The sequence below is a fragment of the Ranitomeya variabilis genome, chromosome 1, assembly GCF_051348905.1.
Source record: "Ranitomeya variabilis isolate aRanVar5 chromosome 1, aRanVar5.hap1, whole genome shotgun sequence".
NCBI lineage: Eukaryota > Metazoa > Chordata > Amphibia > Anura > Dendrobatidae > Ranitomeya > Ranitomeya variabilis.
The window spans coordinates 1,048,642,412-1,048,665,176 of NC_135232.1; the positions used below are offsets into that span (position 1 = coordinate 1,048,642,412).

Sequence of the window (22,765 nt, forward strand, 5' to 3'; positions counted from 1 at the left end):
AGAGACCCTCGCAGCAACGCGATCACATCGTGTTGCTCCGGGGGTCTCAGGGAAGCCCGCAGGGAGCCCCCTCCCTGCGCGATGCTTCCCTGTACCACCGGCACACCGCGATCATGTTTGATCGCGGTGTGCCGGGGGTTAATATGCCGGGGGCGGTCCGTGACCGCTCCTGGCACATAGTGTCAGATGTCAGCTGCGATAGGCAGCTGACACCCGGCCGCGATCGGCCGCGCTCCCCCCGTGAGCGCGGCCGATCGTGCTGGACGTACTATTCCGTCCTTGGGAATTAGGGCCCACCCCACATGGACGGAATAGTACATCCAATAGCAGAAAGGGGTTAAAATACTTTTTCTGGGTGTCTGTTTTTTTTAATACAATATGAATATGGGGTTAGGAATGGGAACGTCTTATTGATGTCTCTCCATTTGTAACCTCTGGGCTTGATGTCACCTGACAATACAAAGGGAACATCAACCCTTTCAACTATCACCCCACTTGCCACTGCTACAGGGCATGTGGGTAGAGCGAAGCTGAGTACCAGAATTAGCATATCTTATAGATGCACCTTTTCTGGGGTGGCTGAGAGCTGATGTTTTTAGCCTGGGGGGGCAGTATCCATGGCCCCTTGCTAGCTATTAATATTAGCCCTCAGCTGTCTGCATAGCCTTTGCTGGTTATTAAATATAGGGAGACCCTGCGTCATTTTTTTGGATGGTCCCCCATTTTAATTGCCTGTAAAGGCTAAGTATACAGCTGTGAGCTTATATTAATAGTCTTGGAAGCTCCATGGGTATTACCCCCTTCCCAGGCTATAAACATCTGCTCCCTCCCCCACTGTCGTCTTTCCCTCTACTGGTTAAGAAAATTACATGGGAGCCCATGCCATTTTTTTTCAGAAAAAGAATCTTTTAATAATTAAATACATGTACAGTAAGTTGCATACACACTGTACTAATTGTATGTGTCACTGACTTCTATATATTCTATGCTTATATATTGTATGTAATCCATCTATTCTATCATGTCGTTCCTGCTGTGATTTTACTGTAGGCGGCAGATGAATTGCCGGCTTTTCATCTCTCTCTCTCTCTTTTCATCTCTCTCTCTCAATCTCTCTCTTTCCACCTCTCTCTCTCTTTTCATCTCTTTTTACATCTCTCTACTTTCATCTCTCTCAATCTATTCTCTCTTTTCATCTCTCTCTCTTTTCGTCTCTTTTCAGCTCTCTTTTTATCTCTCTGTGTTTTTAAGAATACTTCTTTTGAAAATGATGTGTAAATGACAGAGAATTGCTCTTTGTAAAAGCTCATGTTAAAATCGCATTGCAGTCAGATAGCTATCACACTGCATTGAACAACGCATGACACTTGCATTACGCTCGTCCGACTTTGCAGGAACAAAATCAGACCGATTTTAAAATCCCTTGTGTGACTCCGGCCTAAGTATATAATATTATTGCTTCCAGCAAGACCTATAGCATAGATACAAAATAAGGAAAAGTCAGGACATTGTTTGCTCTCTATGTACAGAGGAGAAATAAATCTATCGATAATGGATTTACTTTCAGCGAGTCCTTATGTCACAGAACCAAGTGTATTCCCTGTCAAGTATTTACAGGACCTGCTCTACATATGAATAGCAATCTGCAGCAAGGGTTTACCTGCCAGCCGGGGAGGGACTTTGACGTCACTGATTGTTGCGTGTGAATAACCACCTAATTCCTTTACAGGAAGAGTTTTCACCTTGTGACTGGAAAGAGCAACTTTATTCTATGAAACTTACACCGAGAACTATGGCTGCACTAATCTTAATGGACCACAGCCCCGGCTACTGTCCATGAAGGTAACATAGGGCACATTACAAATATATCACATATTATAAGGCTGTAAGTGCTGGGGGTTAGATACAGTGCGTCTATGGAAGGTTGGGTGGAAATGAAAAGACGGATTGGGGTTGTGGTAAAGTAAACTTGTGTGGCATTTGCTTAGAATCCATAGACAATAAGATAACTAATTAGGAGTATGTTATTTATGTAGAACTACTATAAGGACAAACATTGTGCAAATATTTATTAAAAAGTATAAACAAAAGTATTGAGGATCCTGCCAGACAGACATTTACCATGTAATACTCAATCCTATGGATGATAGTGATGATAGAGACAGAATGCCGCTGTCAGTCCCACCGCGCCTGGCCGAATCCATGGGACTGCCTGAGAGATGTGTTATCTATGTACTGGAGACCTCATTAGCAGTTATAGAAATTCAGATTAATTTGTGTAAAGCAGCGCATACCTGAGCGTATCTTAACTAACACCGTGACAGATGGTGGTAAGGTCGCAGCGACTTGTGCTAAACAGACAGGATTAAAAATAGTTCTCATTCTGCTAAAATCTACATTTACAACAAAAAGCAAAAGTTATCTGTGACATTCAGGGACGGGTCACAATACTACAATAAGGTCACAATATTGTGTGTGTTGGTACAGACTGGTTTGTAATGCTTGCACCTTAGGGTTCTGAACCACCGGTCCTGACTAGAAGTGAATTTACATCTGAACACTTGAAAAACAGGTTAAAGGGGATATTTCGCTATCAGTATGTCTTTGAATTGTGGGAGGAAACCAGAGAACCTGGAGGAAACCCACGCAAATACAGGCAGAACATGCAAACTCCTTGTAGATGTTGTCCTTGATGGGATTTGACAATTCATGGGGATCCAACACCCAGCACCCCCTCGATCAGATGTCCTCAGTTCCAGTGGTGATTAGACACAAACAGTTAGGTAGGCGAGCAGCTTTATCATCTGTTTATTGGCCGGGTACTGCAGATCACCTGTTTATTTTAATAGGATCTGATCTGCCCTACCCGGCGGTGGTCATTAAACAGCTGACAAAGCTATGCTGGTCAGCCTGTCAACAGTTTACTTACAGCCACTGTTTGCATCCGAACACCTCACCAGCTGATAGGTTGGGATACAGAGTGTGTGATCACCACCAATCTGATATTAATGATCTATCCTAGATATTGTTAATCAATATCACAGTAGTGAAACACGCCTTTTAGGCTACGTCCCCACGGTCAGTAATCAGCAGCGCTTTGGAAGCAGCACATGTCTACTCTGTCCAAAGCGCTGCCGGCAAGTGATTCCATATGTGTTCATTGAACTGTGCAGAATCACTGCGCCCTGTTCATTGGACTGGTGATATTTATCTTGTGGAGACTGAGCGTCTCCGCAAGATAAATAGATATGCTGCAGTCTGGAAAGACGCGCCGCATGTCCGTCTCCACAGGGAAGCCGGAGGCGTCTGTGGACACATAGTGGACACGGGATTTCTTGAAATCCCATCCACTATGCTGTAACATCTGGACGCTGCGGATGTACGTAGTGTCCAACCCGCAGCTTTTACTGACCATGGGAACATACCCTTGGATGTGCAATCAGGCTACTCGCGCTTGTAAAAAAGACAGACACATTCAAAAAAATAGTTAAAACAGAATCCAAAATTGTATATTTTGTCTAAGCTTGGATAACTCAAGTGGCCTTGTCATGGACACATCTGCATCTCATTTTGGGGGTTAAGACAAAAATAATGGAGTTAGAAACAGGGGCTCTAATATGCCTGAACTTAGTCTTAGGCCCCGTTCACATGTTCAGTATCGGTCAGTATTTACATTAGTATCTGTAAGACAAAACCAGGAGTGGAAAAATCAGAGGAAAAGTATACTAGAAACACGTCACCACTTCTGTATTTATCACCCACTCCTGGTTTTGTATTACAAATACTGACCAAATATTGAATGTGTGAATGTGGCCTTAGCTGGCCTGTTTCTGAACTACGGTATATGCACATATTACATATTTGTTGCGTTTGTGCCATGTTTTTTTCCATGCAGTTTTGTCACAAAAACTGGTGGATTTCTTAGTACCATCAACGTGAATGAGATTTCTGTCTCATGCACACAATGCTTATTTTTCCTTGCAGATTTGAAGCGATTTCAAGTAGAATTGACGTGATTTCAAGTAGAATTGACATGCTGTCTATCAGCTTTTTTTTTGCAGAGTTTTTCACCTATTCTAATGAATAGGGAAAAATGCATTCATACAACACATCAAAAATGCATCAAAAATATGTCTGCTTTATGCTGCTGCTTTTTTTTTCCCCAACACTTCAGCATTTCTAGCAAATACTTAAGGTGTGCACATACCCTAAGGGTATGTGCTCACGCTGCTGAATTTTCCGCAGCGGATTTGATAAATCCGCAGGGAAAAACCGCTGCGGTGTTTACTGCGGATTTATCGCGGTTTCTAGTGCGGGTTTTCTCTGCGGGTTTTCACCTGCAGATTTCTATTGGAGCAGGTGGAAACCCGCAGCGGAATCCGCACAAACAATTGACATGCTGTGGAAAACAAACCGCAGCGTTTCCGCGCGTTTTTTTCCGCAGCATGTGCACTGCGGATTTCATTTCCCATAGGTTTACATTGTACTGTAAACTTATGGGAAACCGCTGCGGACCCGCAGCTGCGGAAACGCTGCGGTTCCGCAGCGAAATCCGCAGCGTGTGCACATACTCTAAGGGTTGTTACATGGAAACCTCTGCTAAACAGATTGTGATGAAGAATCTGGGGACATTTTTTTGGCAAACTTTGTATCCTAAAGTAGTCCATACACAGTTGATTTTAGGTGGCAATGAAAGTTTACTAAAACTTCTTTCCCTACAATTTAGAAGACCTTTATAGAAAGGGGTGACGGGACAAACACCATTGAGGAGGAAATCTTTGGGATTGTGGAAATGTCCATCTGAAGGTGTTGATTTTTTTCTTCCACTATTGGGTGTAGTCATTGGCATAATTGGAAAATGACATACAGCCCGCTACAGTGTCTTGACCTGAAATCTGTGCATAGACAGTGAATTTTCGAAGTTCAAAGGGCCAACATTTCTAAACCAACATATGATGACAAATCATTTACTATGTGACCGCCTCTAATCAATAGTGTAGGACAAACCTATGGTGAGGAGGCTGATGGACAGTCAAGCATTTACTGCTAGAAATATGATACATATAGTAACTTGAGCAGATCTGCTGGTTGAGAATGAGACATTTTTTGGTCAGCGGAACAAGGGGTCATCTTTACATTGATGTTCTACTATGCAAGTTTTCTTCCTTATCAGCACAGCACTGCTTGAAAGGTTAACATGACATGTTCCTCAATATATCACAATAATCCCTTAGGGTATGTGTCCACGTTCAGGATTGCATCAAGATTTGGTCAGGATTTTACATAAGTATTTGTATGCCAAAACCAGGAGTGGGTGATAAATACAGAAGTGGAGCATATGTTTCTATTATACTTTTCCACTAATTGTTCCACTCCTGGTTTTGGCTTACAAATACTGATGTAAAATCCTGACCAAATCCTGATGCAATCCTGAACGTGGACACATACCCTAAGTGCTTGAGACCCTACATTGTAAATGACCCCTAAAATACAGATTAGGCTACTTTCACACATTAGGTTTTTGCCATCAGGCACAATCCGGCGAATTTTGAAACAGACGGATCCGGCAAAAGTTGCCGCCAGATCTGTTTTTTTTAATGATATACCGTACTTGTATTAGCACCGGATTGCGCCAGATGGCCTCATGTTTCATCCATTTTTTGCCGGATGCATCGAAAATTAGTTTTCCGGCGGCCGGAGAAAACGTACATAGGAAAGTTATTTCTGTCCAGTGAAAAAGCACAACTTGCGCCGGATCCGTTTTTTCACAATTCGTCACTGATGTGTGAAAGTAGCTTTACCTTTGAGATCTGGGGAGCTGAGATGAGCTTTACCCACCAAAATGGCACCAAAACATAAGAGGAGATACAAAATAAATAAATAAACATAAGCTATAGTTATGTGTTCAAAAATAGGCTCATTGAAATATTAATTAGATGACTAACACCCAGATTAACCTGACTGACAGTAGAAATCTAGCTCTGCATAACACACATCTGTGCAGAAATTGCTTCCTATGTAAAACTACAGTCGTGTGAAGCAACATGTGCGCTTTCCTAGGATTTCTTGAAAAGCGGCCAGTGTAAACAGGCTGTCGATCACATGATGAGCAAGCAAAATGCTTGTCGGTCAGGTGAAATGATTTTTAAGCTTTCTCAAAGATCATCAGTCTCAGCAGCACATTGTCCTGTCTAACCACGTGCTGCCGAGAAAATTACTATGAATGTCTATGTGCACAGTATGATTTATTGCTGATCGTTCTGTCTACATTTGAAGTGTGGTTGGCATGTCTAAAAATGGCAAATGATTGGTGGTCATATAATGTTGGAGATTTGATAAATTCTTAGCCTTTCAGTACTGTCTCGGCATATTCCCAAAGATAGTATATAATAGCATCTACTGTGTAACCAAGCTAAACTCAAATAAACATACAACGATGAGGCCTAAGAAATCTATTCTTCATATTTCCTAAAATACAATTACCTTGAACAGCATTTTCCTATCTATTTCTTATATGAAACAAAGGCTAAGGGCTCATACTCACTTGCACGAAACTCGAATGAGTCTCGCACAGCAATACCCGGCGCTGCTGCCAGCACTCAGATCGGAGCATGTGGCCGCATAGCAATACATGCAGCCGCACGCTCCGCTTCTCTGTGCCAGGTGCAGTGCCGGGTATTGCCATGCGAGACTCATCCGAGTTTCGCGCAAGTGAGTATGAGCCCTAAGAAGGCAGAACTGCTGCTTGAGTCAATAGCTATTGAGGGTTCTGAGGTAGTACCCTTGTATTTGAAGCTTGAAGTGGTTCAAAGATTTGCCACCTAAATAGTCTATATTCACATGTCTCTGTGAGAAGGGAAAATACGGTGAGATTTTCAGGAAAGTCAATGACAGAGAGGAACTTCAAGTAAGGCCAGGATCACACATGTGAGAAATACGGCTGAGTCTCGCATGTTAATACCCGGCATTGCCGCCGTCACTCAGGAGCGGAGCATGCGGCCGCATAGCAATACATGCAGCCGCACGCTCTGCTCCTGAGTGACGGCGGCAATGCCAGGTATTAACATGCGAGACTCGGCCGTATTTCTCGCATGTGTGATCCTGGCCTAAGGGCCCATTCTCACAACCGTATTTTCGGCACGAGTGCAGCGTGGAAGAAAAAAAAGACTGGAATCAGACCAATGTTATTCAATGGGTCAGTGCAGATGAGCGATTACTTTTTTACTGACTGAATCTGTGTGTGAAAACAAAATCTCAGCATGCACTAATTTATTCTAGAAATCCGATGAGACTCACCCATTCAAGCCTATGAGTGCCGAAAAAAATAAGAAGAAATAGAGAGTCACAGTGCATATCATCCAATTTTTATGAATACATTTCAATTCTGTAACATAGGAAAATGCAGATGGTTAATAGCTGCGTATGGATGACAAGTGAGAAAAAAATTGTCCCACTTTTCTGGATGAAACTCGGAACGATTTTTTACACGCTCGTGTGATCCTCAGCCCGTACAAGATTATGTGATCGTGCAGGAAAACAACGGAAAGACCGCATCAGCACATGGCTGCTGTTTTTTTTAAAGATGCAACATAATCGCTAAGTGTGAACACTGCCTTAAGGATTCATGGTCTTCATCTAAGGACTCATGCACACGACAGTTTAAGGCTGCCATCACACTAGCAGTATTTGGTCAGTATTTTACATCAGTATTTGTAAGCCAAAACCAGGAGTAGGTGATAAATACAAAAGTGGTGCATATGTTTCTATTATACTTTTCCTCTAATTGTTTCACTCCTGGTTTTGGCTTACAAATACTGATGTAAAATACTGACCAAATACTGCTAGTGTGATGGCAGCCTACATCAGAGTCGTTTTGATGCATAGCACTTGCACCCATGATGTTCTATGGGGCTGTGCATATCAGATTTTTTCCTTTGACTGAGTGGTCTGAGGAAAAAAATTGCAGCGAGCACGATTAGCCTTGGAGAATTGGATGGCACTCGCTCATCACGTCTATTGGTCTGTGAAATAAATCACGATTTTCACAGACTGCGATAATAGAATAGGTGGAGAAAAGTTTGATTATAGAGTCTGATTATAAGGCCTTGTTAACACATTCAGTATTTGGTCAGTTTTTTACCTCAGTATTTGTAAGCCAAAACCAGGAGAGGGTGATAAATGCTGGAGTGGTGACGTGTTTCTATTATGCTTTTCCTCTGAGACCGGGGTCACACTTGCAAGTGCAATGCGAAAAACTCGCCTCAATACTCTGCACTGCCGCCGGCACTCGAGACCAGAGCTTTCAGCTGCATACAAATATATGCAGCCGCACGCTCCGGTCCCAAGTACCGTCAGCAGTGCCGGGTATTGAGGTGAATTTCTCGCATTGCACTTGCAAGTGTGAACCCTGCCTGACTGTTCCACTCCTGGTTTTGGCTTATAAATACTGAGGTAAAATACTGACCAAATACTGATTATAATTGGATCGTTTTTTTCTCGAATGGAGAGAAGGCAGTGGCGTGTCTTTAGCCTAAGGTTGGCCTCACACTAGCGATGTGCCTTTTCTGGGGTGGCTGGGGGCAGATGTTTGTAGCCAGGGGGGGGCCAATAACCATGGACCCTCTCCTGGCTATTAATATCTGCCCTCAGTCACTGGCTTTACCACTCTGGCGGAGAAAATTGCGCGGGAGCCCACGCCAATTTTTTCCGCCATTTAACCCTTTATTTTAGCAGCTACAGCACCCAAATTTTGCACATACACACTACTAACATTAGTAGTGTGGATATGCAAAAAAAAAGGGGATATGAGATGGTTTACTGTATGTAAACCATGTCTCATATCCTGTCGGGTTTGTGAAGGAGAAATGAGAAGCCGGCAATTGAATTACCGGCTTTTCACATATATCGCGCTGAATTAAATATAAATACCGAATATATATATATGTGTCTCAATGACATATATATATATATATATATATACTGTATATATGTTTTAACGAACATTTGAGCACATAAATCCATTAGATGTCGGTTTTGCAAGCCTGCGAGAAAATATCGTAGTACGGATGCCATACGGATTACATACGGAGGATGCCATGCGCAAAATACGCTGACACACCCTGCCTACGGATGACATATGGATCACTATTTTGGGGACTTTTCTGCGTATTACGGCCGTAAAAAATGGACCGTATTTACATACGCTGAGTGTGAGGCCGGCCTAATGAGTCTCAGTTCCTGATCCTGAGCAGTACTACTAACCCCAACCAGTTAGTCTTTGCAGCCTACCGCTGAGTAATGCAGGATTCACACAATTAGGCCGGAGTCACACTACAGCAAGATACGGCCGAGTCTCGCCGGTTAAAAACAAGCTCTGGCACCTTCACTCCGGAGCGGAGCGTGCGGCTCCATGTATTGCTATGCGGCCGCACGATCCGCTCTGGAGTACTGGCGCCACAGCTTGGTTTTAACCTGCGAGACTCGGCCGAATCTCGCTGTGTGTGACCCCGGCCTTAGATATGTAGATTTTAGAATATTTAAGTACAACATGTAAAATGTTTCCCCGCATGATTGTGCTGCGGAGGCATCCGCCATATGAGGTCTGCTACAGCTGCTGTAGGATTTTCTTCATGCTGTTTGAGCAGGTAATCTTCAGCGTTATTAGATGTCACACATGAACGGCTGTGCACATTGTGGTGCAGAGAAAGCATCTTCTTCCTTACACACATTTATCTGATGGTATTTCGGGACTGAACTGTACTCATATCATGGAATATACTGATGCTGGAACATTTGTGACATCATACTTTGCAAGATAATGTGTGATACCTAGGAGTCGATGATCAGGGCCGTATTAGCTACTACTATGGAGCGGAATCGCTTTTGCGCCATTTAAAAACCTACACCAGGGTTTATTCAGTTGTCACTTTCCGTGCTGTCATTTTCACAAAGCAATGACACTAGACACTATAATCAATGATGGCAGCGTTCGCACTAGATTGTGTCTCTACAGAGTTTTTGTTATAACTCACTCAATTTCGATCTCTCTCTATCAATATCTTCATCTCTCTGCTCACCATGTTTCATGCTCTTCCTCTACTAAATGTCCCAGCATGTCTTACTTCGGTTTGCTGGAATTCATTGCATGTGGTGTTCCTCTGACGCTCCTCTAAAATGCTGAATTATGGGAAACATATGGGGTAATGTTTCTCCTAGTGGAGAGGAAGAGGACTTAAACTCTATATTGCCACCTATTGGAAGCAGCAATCCTACAAGTCACAATCAACCCTTTAACAAGTCTTGCAATATGACTTAGGATAAAAGACAAATCAGAATCTCAATTTGCAGATACGATGTTTGGGGGGTATTGCCCCTCATCAGTGCAAAGTATGAGAACTGCTTTTCCTAGGTGAGAGGCTCTGGACTGATGTCTAAGGCCGGGGTCACACTTGCAACTGCAATGCGAGAAATTCGCATGAGTCTCTCACCTCAATACCCGGCACTGCCACCGGCACTCGGGACCAGAGTGTGCAGCTGCATGTATTTCTATGCAACTGAACGCTGCGGTCCGAACCGCCGGCGGCAGTGCCGAGTATTGAGGCGAGTTTCTCACATAGCAATTACAAGTGTGACACCATCCTAAGGGATAACGTTTCTCCTTGTGAGGAGTGACATATCGGCTCTGGCATGCTAATGTAAGGAGGCTTATTCTCCGTGCAATGCTCCTCCTTATCCTAGGTCATATTGCAAGATTCGTTAAAGGGTCGATAATGACTTGTAGACAGGTGGCGCTATAGAGTTCAAGTCCTCTTCCTCTCTGAAGAGGCAATTTGAATATGGAAAACATATGAACAGCGTCTTTACAGAGGAAGAGAACAGGGTCTCTGGCGCCGCCTATTGGAAGCAGCAATCCTATAAATCAATGATGATCCTTTGTCGAGCTTTGCTACCTGGGTAAAGGTAGGTTCACACACAGGTTTTTTATGTGGATTTCGGCTCCCCACGGTCAGTAATCGTCAGCGCTTTGGACGCAGCACATGTCCACTCCCTCCAAAGTGCTGCTGGCTTTTGATCGCATGTGTTCATTGAACCTTGCGGAATCACCGTGCCAAATACATTGGACTGGTGATATTTATCTTGAGGAAACTGAGCGTCTCCGCAAGACAAATAGACATGCTGTGGTCTGGAAAGACGCTCTGCATGTCCTTCTCCGCAGGGAAGATGGAGGCGTCCGTGCACGCATACTGGAGATGGGATTTCTTGAAATCTCATCTACTATGCTGTAACATCTGGCCACTGCAGGTTGGATGCTGCAGATGTATGCAGCGTCCAACCCGCAATGTTTACTGACCGTGGGAACATACCCTTAGCAGCAGATTGTGCTTCAAAATCCAATGATGAAAAACTGTTTCAAATACAAATGAGCTAAAACATATCTATAGTGCACATAGTGTTGTTTTGTTCTACATGGAAAAAAAGGAACTTGTTAATTATTGAGGCACTTCTGCTTGAAAACAAAGCGCTCCAGATGTGACTTTTTAATTGACTGAAGCAAAAAAAAAGTCACATACACAAATGAAGGATCATAACTGTAGGTTCCAAATACAGTAATTTTTTGCCACTTGGATTTTTTAACTAGAAAAATCCACGTACAAAAAACTCACTGTGGTCATACACTAAGGCTATGTTCACACATTGCATATTTGCTGCTTTTTAATGCAAATTGAAAGCTGCTTTTTACAGTACCAGCAAAAGCTATGAGATTTTAGAAATCTCATGCTCAAGCTTGATTATTTTTTCCTGACTGAATTATAAGGGTATGTTTCCACGTTCAGGAAACGCTGCGTTTTTGACGCTGCGTTTTTCCGCAGCGTCAAAAACGCAGCGTCCAGATGTTACAGCATAGTGGATGGGATTTCCTGAAATCCAGACTCCACTATGCGTTAAAAAACGCATGCGTTTTTGCCGCGAAAACGCATGCGTGGTGCGTTTTTTCGAAACGCAGCATGTTGCTACTATGAGCAAAACACGCAGGTACACCGCAGGTGACCTGCCAGTGACCTCAGGTGCAGTTTTGGTCAGGATTTTACCTGCATAAAATCCTGACCAAAGCCTGAAGCAAAACTGAACGTGGAAACATACCCTAAAACTGCTTTTTTTAAAAAAAAAACTGCAGCATGTCAATTCTTTAAGCATTTTTGCAGAGTTTTTGCAGCATTTTTTCAACCCTAGAAAGCAATGAGTAAGTGCAAATAAAACAACAAAAACGTTGCCATCAATTTTTGCAGCATCTTTGGTGAAAAACACGCAGGTGCAACGGGATGTGATTCTTGTGATCTTCCCAAGTTTAAACCATAGTGTCTTGGTGTCCTAACTTGAGCAAGGCTGGTAGTATTAGTACAGTTTAATTAAATTAGTGATATCTGTAAAAGTAAACAAGCCTGACCAGCTCAATGCACTACCAGTGTGTGAAAGTGAACAATGCCAGACCTACAAAATTCACTGCCAATGTATTAGGTAAATAGTGCCTGACCAATTCAACTCCCCTCCCTGTTTTTTGCATTTGCAATTGTGTAATTTTTCATAACCTCATATGAACGTTATTGTTCAGAATTCTCACTATTTTCCAGACATGAAAACTCTTTCCACTAAACAATTTGATCAAATTGCCCTTTTTTCCCTCAAAAAAATGTTATGGTGTCACATACATCTTGCATTGGTGGCCTAACACCTTGTATTGTTCATGCTTGCATGGTGGAGGCAAAAGCTGGACTTTGAGATCCTGAAAAAAGCAGCAAAAAAAAGAGGCAAGAAAAGAAGCAAAAAGCCAGCAAAACCTGTGTTTTCTCTGCAGTTTTTTTTACTGACAAGAGATCAGGTTTTGGCTGCAAAACAAGCAGCAAAAAAGCTACATGTGAACATAGTCTTAGGCAAGATAAGAACCATCTCTAAAATTAAAAGAACGTAATTTGTGTATAGCAGTTTCAGGTTCTTTCCCCTTCTTCATTGCCCACTTGACCTAAAATAGACCATGAACCTGGCATAGAGAAACTTATAGGCTATACAGATAGTCTCTTCACGGAGGAAGAGAGCAAGGTCTCCAATGCAACCTATTCAGAGTAATTCTATAAGTTAGTATCAATCCTTGAAGGAGTCTTTCCACATGGTTTTGAATTTAAAGCCAAACCAGAAACTTCTCTAAAATGAAATGACCTCCATTTGCATACAGTAGTTTTGGAGTTCTTGCAGTGGGGGTCAGTGCAGACACTTGGAAGGGCTGCACAATCTAGACTGGCTTGAGTTGAGTGATCTAGAGCCACAATAGTATCCTTGTGTTGTGAGAGACCATTTACTAATTAAATGAAGATCACTGCTTTTATTTTCCATGCAGTTCTCCAGCCTTATTCTAGCCATGCCTATCATAAATACCAACTACAGTATAGCCTGGTTTTGCTCAACCTTCATGAGGTCCTATTTTTACATAACTATTCTTTAAATGAAGTTTACCTGAATTGAAAGCTAAGCCCTGTGCATGTGATAGGGGATAACTTACTGATTACTGGAGCTCCATCTGCTGGAACCCCCCAGCAATCCTAAAAATTATGTTTTGGATCCTGAGATCCACCTTCATTCCATTTGATATCTTTTGGACTGCCAGAGAAAATGGAGTACAGCGCTTGGCTATTTCCATCAGTTCTTGGGTCACAGAACACCAATCTTGGGATCGCTGGGGATTAGTGTTGAGCATTCCGATGCTGCAAGTATCGGGTATCGGCCGATACTTGCTGTATCGGAATTCCGATACCGGGATTCCGATACTCTTGTGGTATCGGGTATCGGGTATCGCAACAACATTAATGTTAAAATGTGTAAAAGAGAGAATTAAAATAAAAAATATCGCTATACTCACCTCTCCGACGCAGCCGGGACTTCAGCGAGGGAACCGGCAGCGTTGTTTGTTTAAAATTCGCGCTATTACTTGGTTACGTGAATTCCCGGCTTGTGATTGGTCAGGTCGGCCACGTTGCCGGGACGCGAACCAATCACAGCAAGCCGTGACGAAATTACGTCACGGCTTGCTGTGATTGGTCCGCGTCCCGGCAATATGGCCGCCCTGACCAATCACAAGCCGTGACGTCACGGGAGGCTGGACACGCGCCCATTTTAAAATGAGCGCGTCCAGCCTCCCGGCTTGTGATTGGTTGACCGCGGCGCAACCAATCACAAGCCGTGACGTCACGGGAGGCTGGACACGCGCCCATTTTAAAATGAGCGCGTCCAGCCTCCCGGCTTGTGATTGGTTGACCGCGGCGCAACCAATCACAAGCCGTGACGTCACGGGAGGCTGGACACGCGCCCATTTTAAAATGAGCGCGTGTCCAGCCTCCCGTGATGTCACGGCTTGTGATTGGTCAGGGCGGCCATATTGCCGGGACGCGGACCAATCACAGCAAGCCGTGACGTAATTTCGTCACGGCTTGCTGTGATTGGTCCGCGTCCCGGCAACATGGCCGACCTGACCAATCACAAGCCGGGAATTCACGTAACCAAGTAATAGCGCGAATTTTAAACAAACAACGCTGCCGGTTCCCTCGCTGAAGTCCCGGCTGCGTCGGACAGGTGAGTATAGCGATATTTTTTATTTTAATTCTTTCTTTTACACATTTATATGGTTCCCAGGGCCTGAAGGAGAGTTTCCTCTCCTTCAGACCCTGGGAACCATCAGGAATACCGTCCGATACATGAGTCCCATTGACTTGTATTGGTATCGGGTATCGGATTGGATCCGATACTTTGCCGGTATCGGCCGATACTTTCCGATACCGATACTTTCAAGTATCGGACGGTATCGCTCAACACTACTGGGGATCCAAGCAGTTAGACACAGCAACCAATAAGCTGTCCTCTATCCTGTGGACCAGAGTCATGTGAATCGTCTTTTACCTGCTGGTATCCTTCGATCCTCTTCTGAATGATAGGCCTACATGATGATATCACACTGGGCCTACTAATCAGAAGTGGTAGGCTGGAAGAAGTTCATGAGACTTTGCTCTGGAGGCCACAGAGTACCAAAACGGCTGCTGGACCAGGGTTTTGTGAATCTTTTTGCTTAACTCTAAGGCCAGATTCACAAGTTCAATATTTGGTCAGTATTTTACATCTCCTGACCCGTTCGGAGCATGGACTCTGGCTTTACCATGGCCCAGAAATTCAAATAGAAAGGGAAGGAGTCTGGTAAGACGATGGGGAATGAACTAGCACTAACATAGCGCTGGCTTCTACCGTGAGCTGTACTCTTTTCCTTTCTATTTTATACCAGTATTTGAGAACCAAAGTCAGGATTGGGACAATCAGAGGAAAAGTATAAGGCCGGCGTCACACTAGCGAGTTTTACGGATGTATGTGAGGGGCAGAAAATGCGGATTGCACACGGTACAATGATTCTCCATGGTCCAGCTCCTATCTGCCGTATTTTACTGGTCCATATTATACAGTCTTGTACTGCCGTAGAAAATCGCAGCATGCTGCATTTGTCACCGTATTGCGCAAAAAAATCGCCAGTGAAAGTCTATGGGGGCGAGAAAAATACGGATTACACACGGACCAGCAGTGTGACTTGCGAGAAATACGCAGCGGTGTTCTATAGAAAAGCCGGTAATTCAATTGCCGGCTTTTTCTTTCTCCTTCACAAACCCGACATGATATGAGACATGGTTTACATACAGTAAACCATCTCATGTCCCTTTTTTTTGCGTATTCCACACTACTAATGTTAGTAGTGTGTATGTGCAAAATTTGGGCGCTGTAGCTCGTAAAATAAAGGGTTAAATCGCGGAAAAAATTGGCGTGCAATTGAATTACCGGCTTTTCACATATCTATCGCTGAATTAAATATAAATACAGTATATATATATATATATGTGTGTGTCTCAATGACATATATATATATATATATATATATACTGTATATATGTTTGAACGAACATTTGAGCACATAAATCCATTAGATGTCGGTTTTGCAAGCCTGCGAGAAAATATCGCAGTACGGATGCCATACGGATTACATACGGAGGATGCCATGCGCAAAATACGCTGCCACACCCTGCCTACGGATGACATACGGATCACTATTTTGGGAACATTTCTGCGTATTACGGCCGTAAAAAACGGACCGTATTTTCATACGCTGAGTGTGACGCCGGCCTAATAGAAACACGTCACCACTTCTGTATTTATCACCCACTCCTGGTTTTGGTTGTTAAAAATACTGACCAAATACTGAACGTATGAACGTGGCCTAAAAGTGACCATCATGTCGTGTGTGCATTCTTCAACCCATGATGCTATCAGTTAGGTTTCAGGTTACTTAGTCACGTACAGTCACATATCTGGACACAATGGTAAACATATTGTGAGATGTGTGGGTGAGACAAAAAAAAAAATTCATGTTTTGAAGAATTGTGTGAAACTAAATGTCAAATGTAATAGTAAAAAGACACCCTTTTTCTGTGAAATATATATTGCTTATTTTGTATACCAAGGAGATGGATACACATGACAACAACCGAAACTCTGGGGCTTCAGGCCATCTTCACATGTATTGCGTAAAGATGTTGAAAAGAAACCTGAGCCTGTAGAGGCTTGTCTAAAAATGTGAAGCAGGACGTATCAGTCACAACATGTTAAGCAATCATCTCCCTTCTCCCATATATATTTATACCTGAAAAAAAAAGTGTCTTCAATCTTCATATGTTTTGGCCCCACCGATGATACATCAGTTATGTATCACAGCATTACAGCTTCTTGGCTAAAACCTCTATAGTTTGCTGCTTCTCTATATTTAAGGTCTCTGGTGTAAGTGCGCAGGTGACAGATTTAACAAGTTTTTATTTTATTCAAGCTGTATCCAAAAGATAATTCAAAGAACAGGAAATATTGTATAGAGGGATGAAATATCCAAGTAGATTTCATGATAATTATTATTTATTGTGCTTTATATATATTTATATATTGCTTGTGATTTATATAGCGCCACCATATCCCACAGCATTTTACAGACATTATTATCACTGTCCCCATTGGGGCTCACAATCTAAATTCCCTATCAGTATATCTATGGAGTGTGGGAGGAAAGTCCTACAAACAGAGGGAGAAGATGCAAACTCCTTGCAGATGTTTTCTGTAGGATAAGAACCCAGGACCCCAGTGCTGCAGTGCTAACCACTGCGCCACTATGCTCAGCATTATCGAAGAATAACCTAATTTTAAGCTGAAAATGGAGCCAAATAATAGCGGTGTACTATATATGTATAGTTGTCAAAGAATTTAAGAAACACCAACTGCCATCGCCTAACACAGTACTGGGAATTATGTCTACACTGAATGCAGATTTGACCATGAATTAAGAGTGAATGATCAATCCAAGAGGTGAAAAGTGCACATTTCTCTAAAAACATATATTGCTAATATGCGCGTTTTGTGTGTGGATTTTTGATTTCTAAAATAAAAATGTAAAAAAAAATAATTATTCTTTAAAAATCACCAAAGGAGCATTTATGCAGAAGTAAGGCTAAGTTCCCACGATCAGGAAATAGCAGCGTTTTGGACGCACCGTATTTTCGCTGCATTCAAAACGCTGCATTCTAATCACACAGGTAAAATCCGCGAGTGTTCATTGAACCATGCGGATTTACCACGTCTAATGATCGGCTACGGGTGAGAGTAGAGTCTCTGCTGCAAACAATTAACATGCTGCGGCTCGTAAACTTGCGCCACGAGTGAGTTAACACAGAAACAAATAGAAGCACAGTGGGCACGGGATTTCTATAAATCTCATCTACTGTGCTTGTAACCTAGAGCGCAGTGTTTTGGATGCAGCACAGGTGATCTGAGTCCAAGACACTGCTATTCTGGATCATGGGCACATACCCTGAGGTCGGGATCACACACAGCGAGATACGGCCAAGTCTCGCAGGTTAAAACCAAGCTCTGGCACCGGCACTCCGGAGCGGAGCGTGCAGCCGCACAGCAATACATGGAGCCGCACGCTCCGCTCCGGAGTGCTGGTGCCAGAGCTTGGTTTTAACCTGCGAGACTCGGCCGTATCTCGCTGTAGTGTGACTCCGGCCTAATAGTAACTATTTAGTAGTACTGCTTACTGGACTCATATGCTCAGACACAAGAGGGAGTTAACATTAAATCCATACCTCCTGCTCTATAACACATGGTCCACACATTGGACTGTAAAGGTTCCCTTTAAACTCTGTTCTTGTAGTACAGCTGTTGGGCGCAAATCCCCTGAAAGCCAATAATTGAAAAAAAATCAACTAAGGCTACTTTCACACTAGCGTCTTTACGGGGCCGTCGCGCTGCGTCGGCCCGACGTACCGACGCATACTGTGCAAGCGCCACACAACGGGGGCAGCGGATGCTGTTTTTCCACGCATGCGCTGCCCCATTGTAAGGTCCGGGGAGGAGGGGGCGGAGTTCCGGCCGCGCATGCGCGGTTGGAAATGGTGGACCGTCGGCACAAAAAAAGTTACATGTAACGTTTTTTGCGGCCGGCGGTCCGCCACAACACGACGCAACCGTCGCACGACGGTTGCGACGTGTGTCAATACGTTGCAATGCGTCGCTAATGTTAGTCTATGGGGAAAAAACACATCCTGCATACGACTTTGCAGGATGCGTTTTTTCGTCAAAACGACGCATTGCGACGTATGCAAAAAAACGCTAGTATGAAAGTAGCCTAAGACTCCATGTTTGCCACTTTAAACATGGAGAGTTTTATAATTTATATATTTATACATAATGGTTAATGGAAACTTATTTTGTACAAGTTTCTTCACAGTACATGTAGCATGCAAGTGAGTGCAGTTGTTTCCATTGACTCATGAGTAAACAAAGCTTTAGAATTTTCTGCTTTCTTCCTCAGCTTAGTTTGGTTGAAAGAACTGGAATTTTTCTTCTGAATATATAAATCCCTTAGGGCTACCACAGCTAATGTTCTCAGATGTCAACATTTCCAGCAGCACAATGCATGTAAAGAGGTTTGTATGCTGATTTCAGCTCAGCAGAAGAGACTGTAACGAAAGCTACCCAGGATGATTTTGTCTTTTTCTTTTTAAGAACATCCTTTATTTCTCTTTTGTAATGCTCATTAGGAAAGAATTGAATGCAAAGAAGTATTTATTATTTTTTAGTGGTTACTATTTTACCCTAAATTTCCTTACATGCATCATATTTACACAACAGCGAAGTAAGCGCAAGCCTACCACATCAAAGTGGTGTAAACAATTCAGTTGATCTGTTTAGAGAAAAAAAAATGTCCGGTTGAATTGCTGAAAGGGTTATTTTTTCCCTTTGGAACTGATAACATATTGTCATCAAATCCTAATAAAATTAATAAATACAAATATATGGGTTGGTCATGCCATAATTTTAAGGCAATATGAAAAAAGTCTTGCACTCAACTTCAGTATATTTTGTAGATTTATTATTAGAGGTAGCACTGGAAACGTTTCAGCCCCACAACGGGCTTTCATCAGTCACGTGCTTGTGCCAACCAGTTTGTGGCAAAGAGTCCTTATATTTAGGATGCAGACCTGAATGAGGTGCAGGAGATGACCCCTTAAGGGAGAATAATCGTGGTAAATGAGAGGAGGATGCAATAGCTTGTAGAATGTAACTTAGAATTGTGTGTAGATGGCTGTAGGTCGTCACCTAGTCCGGCCAAATAAGAGACCCGGGCTGTTGGGAAGCCACTGGGGTGCTTGGATAGACCTCTCAGACGCGGAGTCCACCGCTCGTCTTGGATAGATACGACCCATGTATGGGACTCCACCCCCTTCCTCCCTCCTATTCTGCCTACCTATCCTTTAGGACTGTCTCTCCTTTCAATCCTTGGATGGATACTACCCACACATGAGACCCCGCCCCCTCTCCCCTTATTCCGACTCCTCCCACGCTCGGCGTTCATATGGGATTCTTTTATCTATGCCCTCCCTCCTCCTCTTATTGCCATGACGCCTTCTTGTAACCCTGTGACTTTACACCACATTTCTATTTGCCCCTGCAGTAGCGTTCCTATCTTGGAACGCATGTTTTCACCGCTGTGAACCGCACAGCCATGCACTTCCGGTTTGATGGCGCCCGATCTCAGTGCCGGCACCTGCATAAAAATCCGGCACTTTCTGATCCCTCTCAGACGAGCGGTGGACTCCGCGTCTGAGAGGTCTATCCAAGCACCCCAGCAGCTTCCCAACAGGTATATTTACTATTTTTGTACCGGCAAATGGTTTCTGCCATATGTGTTGCCTTTTACTTCATGTGCTCACATGAGCCCGCTTCCTATCCCCTGCAGCCTGGGTCTCTTATTTGGCCGGACTAGGTGACAACCTACAGCCATCTACACACAATTCTAAGGTATATATGTACACATAATTGGGGGCTATGTTACTTTCGTGGTATATCAGCACTCTACATTGTTTTTTTATCTTATCTCTCTCCCCCCATGTCTGCCAGTTACATTCTACAAGCTATTGCATCCTCCTCTCATTTACCACGATTATTCTCCCTTAAGGGGTCATCTCCTGTGAGTATCATCCATTCCATATCAGTCCATTTAACCTGTCCACCCGAACGCTATACATCACGTTCTCTCTTCTTTTACCACATTAGGCACCTCATTCAGGTCTGCATCCTAAATATAAGGCCTCTTTGCCACAAACTGGTTGGCACAAGCACGGTATGTGCTCCATTCGTATGTATATCTGCTACCCATACAATATACCTAGCGAGGCTATTAAGCGTGATTTCACTGCGATACCATTACTATGATATGAATCTATGAATCTTTTGGCTCTAATTGATTGTTTATGACAATTTTTGTATATACCTTTGTTTCTTTTATGTTTTGTTTATGTATCACATTGTATTGCCTTTTATTTTTCTTTAACATTGTAGTGACTGATGAAAGCCCGTTGTGGGGCTGAAACGTTTCCAGTGCTACCTCTAATAATAAATCTACAAAATATGAAAAAAAAAAAAAGACAAGCGGTGGACTCCGCGTCTGAGAGGTCTATCCAAGCACCCCAGCGGCTTCCCAACAGCCCGGGTCTCTTATTTGGCCGGACTAGGTGACAACCTACAGCCATCTACACACAATTCTAAGTTACATTCTACAAGCTATTGCATCCTCCTCTCATTTACCACGATTATTCTCCCTTAAGGGGTCATCTCCTGCACCTCATTCAGGTCTGCATCCTAAATATAAGGACTCTTTGCCACAAACTGGTTGGCACAAGCACGTGACTGATGAAAGCCCGTTGTGGGGCTGAAACGTTTCCATTGCTACCTCTAATAATAAATCTACAAAATATACTGAAGTTGAGTGCAAGACTTTTTTCATATTGCACTTTATGGTTTGGGTACCTAGTCTCTGCACCGGTCTATAGCAGTGCACACGGAGTTTCTTCTTATAATTTTAAGGCAGGCACAGGTGTATCTACAGCATCTCCAGGTTAGTAAACTAGAGAGGAGTGAATTTTTGGAATCTCAAATTTTCCAACTTGGCTGAATTTTCCACAACAATTTAATTTGCAGAGGATACATGTGTGCAAATCTGAATACTGGAAAGCTTGTAATTGCTCATAAAATATATGTGACATAGAGGAGATAGATAGGGAGATGTCTCTGCTCATAACTAGAGTTGACTCAATTTATTCGGGTTCCCTCTTATTCGGCAAGCTATAGTGCTTCCTGGATTGTGTCAGCCGACCAGCTGATTGGCGCCACAGCTGTGTGTGTCGCGGCTGTGTCACTGTCACAGCACATGCATGGAGAGCCCAACAAAAAGGCAGGAGCCAAGTGTCCTGCTACTGTGCTCCGATCCTTGCGCACAGCTGCGGAGGAGGCAGAGAAATTAATTTCTCCATCTCCTCTGTTGCCAGCGTTGGTGTATATCACACCCCACTCGGTGATATCCGAGTGCTGTGCGTTGTCACTCACACCCATAGACTTATATGGGTGCAATTGAGCCGAGTTTCGCTGCCTATCACAGCATGCTGCGATTGTTCGTGCATGCCGATTTGACAAGAGAAAATAATTGCAGATATGAGCTGCCCATGGAGAAACACTGAGCCGAGTGCTTTGCGATGTTTTATTACATAGCACTCAGCCGTGTTGTAAAGTAGTGTGACTCCGACCTTGTCCTGAGATTCTGGAGATGTAAAAAGTCTCTGTTGTACAAACTGTGCTCTGCTGGGAACCGCTGATCTGTGATGACCCAGTTACTGACTACCACGGTACAAGGTATGATTATCCTCTAGTTGTCATAGCTGCATAGCATTATGGGGAGGCCGCAAAAATTATCTTAGCCCACTCTCTGATGCTTCAGCAGTTGGGAAATGGTGCCATGCAAGGTTTTTTTGGTGAACCGCAAATTGGATCTAAAAATGTTCGTATTTGTGTGAAACTGTGAACTACAGGAAATTCGATTCTCCGCAAAATAATCTCTTTTGCCAACTTTTAATTTTTTCTTGAACTACTGAACCAAAATTCACAATGGTCCAAAATTTGTGCAAACATTCATCCCACCTCTTAATAAACATCATAGGGATGTCAAACTCAAATAGACAGAGGGACAAAATGAAAAGCTTTCATAGAATGTTAGAATGTTTGAGTTGGAAGGGACCTCAAGAGTCATTGTATCCGAACCCCTGCTCAATGCAGGTTTCACTAAACCATCTCAAACATATGTCTGTCC

General features: G+C 43.2%; 1 protein-coding gene across 4 annotated transcripts in view; it reads left to right on the plus strand.

The window, feature by feature from the left end:
• Positions 1-1,729: 1,729 nt before the first annotated feature.
• Positions 1,730-22,765, plus strand: part of LNX1 (ligand of numb-protein X 1) — a 277,040-nt gene continuing 256,004 nt past the window's right edge. Inside the window, exon 1 of one of the 4 annotated variants that reach the window (XM_077279762.1) lies at positions 1,730-1,842. In XM_077279762.1, the coding sequence (XP_077135877.1) occupies positions 1,837-1,842 (6 nt within the window). In that variant the 5' untranslated portion in view covers positions 1,730-1,836. Of the gene's footprint in view, positions 1,843-10,820; positions 10,960-22,765 lie in introns of those variants that run through there. The other 3 variants (XM_077279760.1, XM_077279763.1, XM_077279761.1) reach the window with 3 other exon arrangements.